General features: G+C 39.1%; 1 protein-coding gene across 1 annotated transcript in view; it reads left to right on the top strand.

Annotated features, from left to right (window-relative positions):
• Nucleotides 1-4,570, top strand: part of STT3A (STT3A, catalytic subunit of the oligosaccharyltransferase complex) — a 29,264-nt gene extending 24,694 nt beyond the window's left edge. The window contains exons 17-19 of the mRNA XM_012809586.2: nt 2,377-2,565; nt 3,275-3,390; nt 4,007-4,570. Coding sequence (XP_012665040.1) covers nt 2,377-2,565; nt 3,275-3,390; nt 4,007-4,045 — 344 coding nt within the window. The 3' untranslated portion in view covers nt 4,046-4,570. The remainder of the gene's footprint in view (nt 1-2,376; nt 2,566-3,274; nt 3,391-4,006) is intronic.
• Nucleotides 4,571-6,632: the final 2,062 nt, after the last annotated feature.

Here is a 6,632-nt window from a genome sequence, read left to right on the forward strand (position 1 = left end):
TCATTGTTGTTTGGCAGGCCTGGGCTGGATTCAAACCCGCCAGCTCCAGTGTATGTGGCTGGTGCCTTAGCCGCTTGAGCTACAGGCGCTGAGCCTAATTCCTAAATGTTCTTAATTAAAACATCTTCCAGGTTTTTGTTTCAGACATACCTCCCAGAAAGCTATAATACCAGTGCCGAGTTGATGTTCTAGGGTTTGAGTTTGTTTCTGGCTGTCAGTAAATTTGGATATTTACTGTGTGACAAAAAATGTGTAAGGTACTTTATAGGCTCTTACTCATAATACCATAACAGCAGTCCTATATTGTAGATATTGTTATTTTTCTAATTGACAGGTGAAGAAACTGAAGCACAGAGAGGTTAAGTAATTTGCTTAAAGTCATGCCAACTAGATTTGGCATTGCTGGAATTCACACTCAGGCAGTTTGGATCCAGAGTCTGTTTTTAACCACTGTGGTATCCCTTGGAAATTTTTGCCTTAGTGCATTAGGAATCTTATTTTCTATGGATCAGTACTAATCGTCCTCAAACTATGGCCCGCGGGCCACATGCAGCCTGTCTAGGACATTTATCTGGCCCGCCAGGTGTTTTTGCCGCCGCTGCCTGTCCTGCTTAGCAGCCGACTTGTCCCGGGGCCTGCAGTTCAGCCCTCCAATGGTCTGGGGACAGTGAACTGGCCCCCTGTTTAAAAAGTTTGAGGACCCTGCTTTAGACTAATCATTCAATGAAACATATAAGAACTGATTTCCTAAATCTCGTGGAAGCAATACAGAGAATGACAAAATCTAGGAGGCCTGAGTTGACGGTATGTCAGTATTTATGGACACTTAGAGTGTGTTTGACATAGAAATGTTAATTTCTCACGTGTACACTTTGAAAGTCTGTACTTTGCATTTGTTTGTTTTTGAGACAGAGTCTTACTCTGTCACCTTAGTTAGAGTGCTGTGGCATCATAGCTCACAGCAACCTCAAATTTTTGGGCTCAAGTGATTCTCTTGCCCCAGCCTCCCAAGTAGCTGGGACTGCAGGCGCCTGCCACAAAATTTGGCTAATTTTTCTATTTTTAGTAGAGACTGGGTCTTGCTCTTGCTCAGGCTGGTCTCAAACTCCTGAGCTCAAGCAATCCACCTGCCTGGGTCTTCCAGAGTGTTAGGATTATAGGCATGAGCCAGCGTGCCCAGCTTAACTTTACATTTGTGAGCCAAGAGGGAGCACACTTATGTCTTCTCTATTTTTTTTAGTTAGTGCTATCCACTGTCCAATAGAAATATAATGGGAGTCATGTGTCATTTTAAGCTCTCTTATTAGCTATTCAAATCATAAATATAGGCAGCACCCATAGCTCAGTGGGTAGGGTGCCAGCCACATACACTGAGGCTGGCAAGTTCAAACCTGGCCCAGGCCAGCTAAAACAACAATGACAACTGCAATAAAAAAATAGCCGGGTGTTGTGGCAGATGCCTGTAGTCCCAGCTACTTGGGAGGCTGAGGCAACAGGATTGCTTGAGCCCAAGAGTTTGAGGTTGCTGTGACGCCATGGCACTCTACCCAGGCCAACAGCTTGAGATGCTGTCTCAAAAAAAAATACAATAAATAAATATAAAGAAACAGGTAAAATCCTAATAATTTCATTTAACTGAATATTCATATCAAAACATTGTTATTTAATCAAACATGTGACCAATATAAATATTTTATCCCCTTTGTGGTTGGGATTTTTTTTAACTATTAGAAATCTAATGTTTATTGTAAACTTCTAGCACTTCTTAATTAGGACTAGCCACAATTTAAGTGCTTGGTGGCTATTATATTCAATGCATGTGGCTGTTGGCTACTATATTTGATAGTTCATAGGACCAATGTTATTTGTGGCTTCAGTGTGGTAATCTGGAGCCTTATAATTTCTAAGAAGAGTTGTACATTTGGAGGAGAAATGTTTTGCCCACACATTGTTTTTCCTGTTTTTACAAATTAGAGTTAAATGGTACCATTCTCCACTAGAAAAATATGTTGGGGAATTTTCTTAGAAATACTCACCTGGCTGGGTGTGATGGCTTACTCCTCCCTGCACTTTGGGAGGCCAAGGCAGGAGGATTGCTTGAGGCCAGACATTCGAGACCAAAGTGGGCAATATAGCATGACCTCATCTCTACAAAAAATTAAACTAAAATTAGTCAGGCATGGTGGTGCTGAAGAGGAGGATTTCCTGAGCCCAGGAGTTTGAGGTGCGATGAGATTATAAGGAGGTATGATCGTGCCACTGGAATCTAGCCTGGGCAACTGTATGTCTTAGAATAAAACAAGACCAAGCTTTTGGGTTGATTTAAGCTGTAGCAACCGTTGTGATGCAGCAGCTCTTTCTTTTTTCCCCCTTTAGATATCAACAAGTTTCTTTGGATGGTCCGTATAGGAGGGAGCACAGACACAGGGAAACATATCAAGGAAAATGACTATTACACTCCAACTGGGGAATTTCGTGTGGATCGTGAAGGTTCTCCAGTGTTGCTCAACTGTCTTATGTACAAGATGTGTTACTACCGCTTTGGACAGGTCTACACAGAAGCCAGTGAGTGATTCATAGTAATGTTAATAACAATAGTAATAATAGTGTTAGCTAATACATAGTGTTTGTCCATATGTCTGCCACTGCTGTAAATCTAATAACTCACTTAATCCCTGTAAAAAACTCAAAATGTAGATAGTAATATTACTGTTTATATGTGAGAAAACTGAAGTGCAGATAGGTTACTTAGCAGCCCACTGTTACATGCCTAGGAGCAGAGACAGGATTCAAAGTGAGGCAGTCTGGCTCCAGATTCTTTGCTTTTAACCTTTGCTTTTTATTGTGCCTCAGCAAGGAGAATTGCAGTGATAAAAGGAATGAAGGCAGATAGACTGAAACAAAGAACTTTTCATTTCTTTAGATGAATACATTGAGAGTTACTTGATCAGATTAAGTCTCCATGTAATGTGTTACTAATGTTTTATAGAGGCCTCTGGATATTAATCCTTAGTAACAGAAAGGCTGGGAAGTCAGCTTCCTGTCAGCAGAGATAAATCCCATTGACTGTGAAGCATTATCTTGGACAGGATGGGCAGGGTAGCACTTGATTTGTCCTTACTACCTGATGGCCCTTTTCTGCAGACCCCACCTCTAGCCAGTTGCAGGCTAAGGAATAACCCTTCAATTATTAGATGATATGCCAAATCCATTTACTTTTTCTGTATGTAGGAAGTCAGCATTATAGATTTGTGTTCTTTTTGGTACCTTCTAGAGCGTCCACCAGGTTTTGACCGTGTCCGAAATGCTGAGATTGGGAATAAAGACTTTGAACTTGATGTTCTAGAGGAAGCATATACCACAGAACATTGGCTGGTCAGGATATACAAGGTGAGCAGATGCTATACAATCTTAGAGAGTGACTCTTATATTTGTAATTGGTTCTAGTGTTTATAAAATAGGCCACATATTTCTCAAATAGGGAAATTTCTGATGACACCTGTGTCTGAAAAGTAGCTTACAACTCACTCAAACTTTTTATTTTAGATTGTTCTTAAGAGAGTATATCTCCCAGTCTTTTGAGCAGTTGTTGCAGTGGTATTTTTCCAGTTGGCACTTGATTCAGATGTTTCTGTGATTTTCAGGTTTTGTTGGGGGGAAAGAGGGAGAAAGTTCATGTTGGTATTTCTGATCTATATATTTTTTTCTACTACTGAAGAATGTGTGGTATATAAAGTCACATAGAGTCACATGGGAGTATGTTATGTCTCTTACATAAGAAAAGATAGAGAACCCTTGATCTTTGTAGAGGGTAGATCCTTATAGACGTATTCAACGAGGCTAAGCAGAGTACCTAGTCTCTAACCGGTGTTTGTTTGTTCACAGCCCCAAACCAGGTAGCAGAACCCAAGATAATCTCTCCTGCTCTGCGTGAATCCATTTCAGTGGATAAGCTTGTCTAAAGTGATCTGATTGTAAATACTAAACTGACGTCTTTATGTTGCAGGTGAAGGACCTGGATAATCGAGGCTTGTCAAGGACATAAATATCACATCCAGCTCTGATATGCTTCGCACTGAGCACATCATATTTAGAACGTTGAAGACTTTTTAAAAATATACAGTTTTTAAGAACAGAGCCGGATGGGATTAGAATTGTCTGAAAGTTTTGTCCTGGGAACTATGGGCTGGGCCAAATGAAATGATTTTTATAATTCTGAGCAGGTTACCAAATGAAATGTCATGGCTTTACTTTGGTTAATTAAAGGGGGGAATTTTTAAAAAATGTGCCTTATTTGTTTTGAATTACAACTGATTTGAGGAAGACAAAAGTTTATGCTGGGCTGATAGCAGGACGTAAAGCAGACATTATTTATGCTCTTAGCTCCTTAAATCAGCTAAGGTAGGAACATCTTTCTCAAATCAAGAAAACTATTAAAGGACTTGTTCAGAGCCTATAGGTACAAACCATTTTGTCATACTTTGTTCTTTGCAGCACTTAGTAAAATACCTTGTACATGGTGTGGCTCAATAAGTTTTTATGGAATGAATAAATGTTTGCAGGACCAGCAGAATGCCATTTCTGGGCAGGAAAGGCAGCTTTGTTGCTGTTATGTCTCCTTTCTCAATGTCTGTTTGACTTTATAAGGGACAGAAGTTGGCTAGCCAGACCTCACCTCACCAGTACTGTTTGGGACTAGCCAGGGTTTGTTTTTTTGTTTGTTTATTTTGAGCAGGAATAAATCAAGTGTGACTAAATCAGCAGTTTTGAAGACCCAAAGAGTAAAAATTGTTTTGTTAATGGAGAGGAAGAAACTTTTTCAATGTTACATATAGAGCTCAATGACCAGTTGATGGCTTTTGAATTAGCTTAAATATAAACATAAATATCTATTTGAAATTTAGCTTTTTAGTACTCTTAACTTGCCCATAATATAGTAAATGGCTCTTTGCTCATTTCCTTTAGACTATGCACTATAATTCTTGTGGTTATTCAAGACTAAGACTAAGAAGGGAGAAAGACTAAGCTTCTTCAACCTCCTGGGTTCAAGCAATCCTCCTGCCTCAGCTTCCCACATAGCTGGAACTTGCTCAGGCTGGTCATCACCTCCAACACTCAAGTGATCCTCCTGACTCGGCCTCCCAAAGTGCTAGAATTAACAGGCATGAGCCACTTGCCAGGCTCCCCATGGATATTTCATGTCAAGACAAAGCTTTATATTCAGCATAGTAGGACGTTGTATGTATTTTACAACATATATCACTGATGTGTATGTATAAACCTTACGTTATTAACAACAAAAAAAGGTAACTGTTTAGTGTTTCCTGTTTTAAGAAAATAGGAGGAATTACATGACTTTTAGATAAGTTGAAATGATTCTCCTAAAGGGTATGCTGGAGTGTACTTGTATACCCAGGGAACTTTGCCTTCCTAACCAATTTATATACCATGTGCTATAAGTGTGGGTGAGATTTTGATTTGATATAAGACTTGATTTATAATATATAAATAAATTACTTGATTTATATGGAGAATTCCTCCCTAGTGGAAGAGGTTATTCTTATTTATCAATATGATGATAATGGTATTTATCAATATGAATACCAGTAAGAGATCATTAATGATCTTCTTCTATTAATGGGATAACCCTTTAACACGTTGCTGTAAGTGGTGCTCTTAGGATTCTAATTTTATTATTTTGTAAGCTACAGGAAGCTATCTTTTAAAAATAAGTACTTTTTGGTCAGGCATGGTGGCTCACATCTCAAATCTTAGCATTCTGGAAGGCCGAGATAGGAAGATTGCTTGATGGCAGGAGTTTGAGACCAGCCTGAACAAGAGTGGGATCTATCTCTACTGAAAATAGAAAAATTTGCCGGGTATGGGTGGTGGAATATGCCGGTAGTCCCGGTTACTTAGGAGGCTGAGGAGTACTGCTTGAGTCCTGGAATCCAAGGTTTCTGAGAGCTAGGCTGAGGCCATGGCATGCTTAGCCCAGGTGGCAGAGTGAGACTCTTGTCTTAAAAAAAATTTCTTTAAAAAGTTCCTTTGATTTTTAGTGTTGTGTACTTAGTGTAAAAAATGCAAATAATTCTAAAAAGCACCAAGTCTTGCACTCCTCAGAGGCAACCACTTTCAACTCTTCAATCTAATTTTTTTTTTTTTCAGTTTTTGGCCAGGGCTGAGCTTGCAGCCTGCCATATGCATCCGGCATATGGGGCTTGCACCCTACTCCTTGCACCTCAGGCACTGCCCCAATCTCACATTTCTTACCTTTATATCATTAAATAATTTTGCTATGTTTTGGTTTTTCAGTTTTAGGCACCATATTTGACTTTCTGGCGTGGAAACTGAAGTTAATTCATTTTCACTAGCCTTTTACTTCCCAAAACACATGCTATTATATTCCATTAGGTTCTAATTGTAGTTATTACAGTCTAGTATAGTCCTATTGTAATAATTCTATTTATCTATATTATTCTGTTTAGTTCTACTTAGTACTCTTTAGTTCTTTTGTAGTTAGAATTTTTCTTAGATCAGTTTTTACCTTCTGGCTGTTTACAAGTAGGCCATGTAGTATGTTACTTCTCTTTTCCCTCCTTTTTAAAGGGAGTTTTTCATTGGTTCTTTGT

Source organism: Otolemur garnettii, unplaced genomic scaffold, assembly GCF_000181295.1.
Source record: "Otolemur garnettii isolate 467f Iridium unplaced genomic scaffold, OtoGar3 scaffold00108, whole genome shotgun sequence".
Lineage (NCBI taxonomy): Eukaryota > Metazoa > Chordata > Mammalia > Primates > Galagidae > Otolemur > Otolemur garnettii.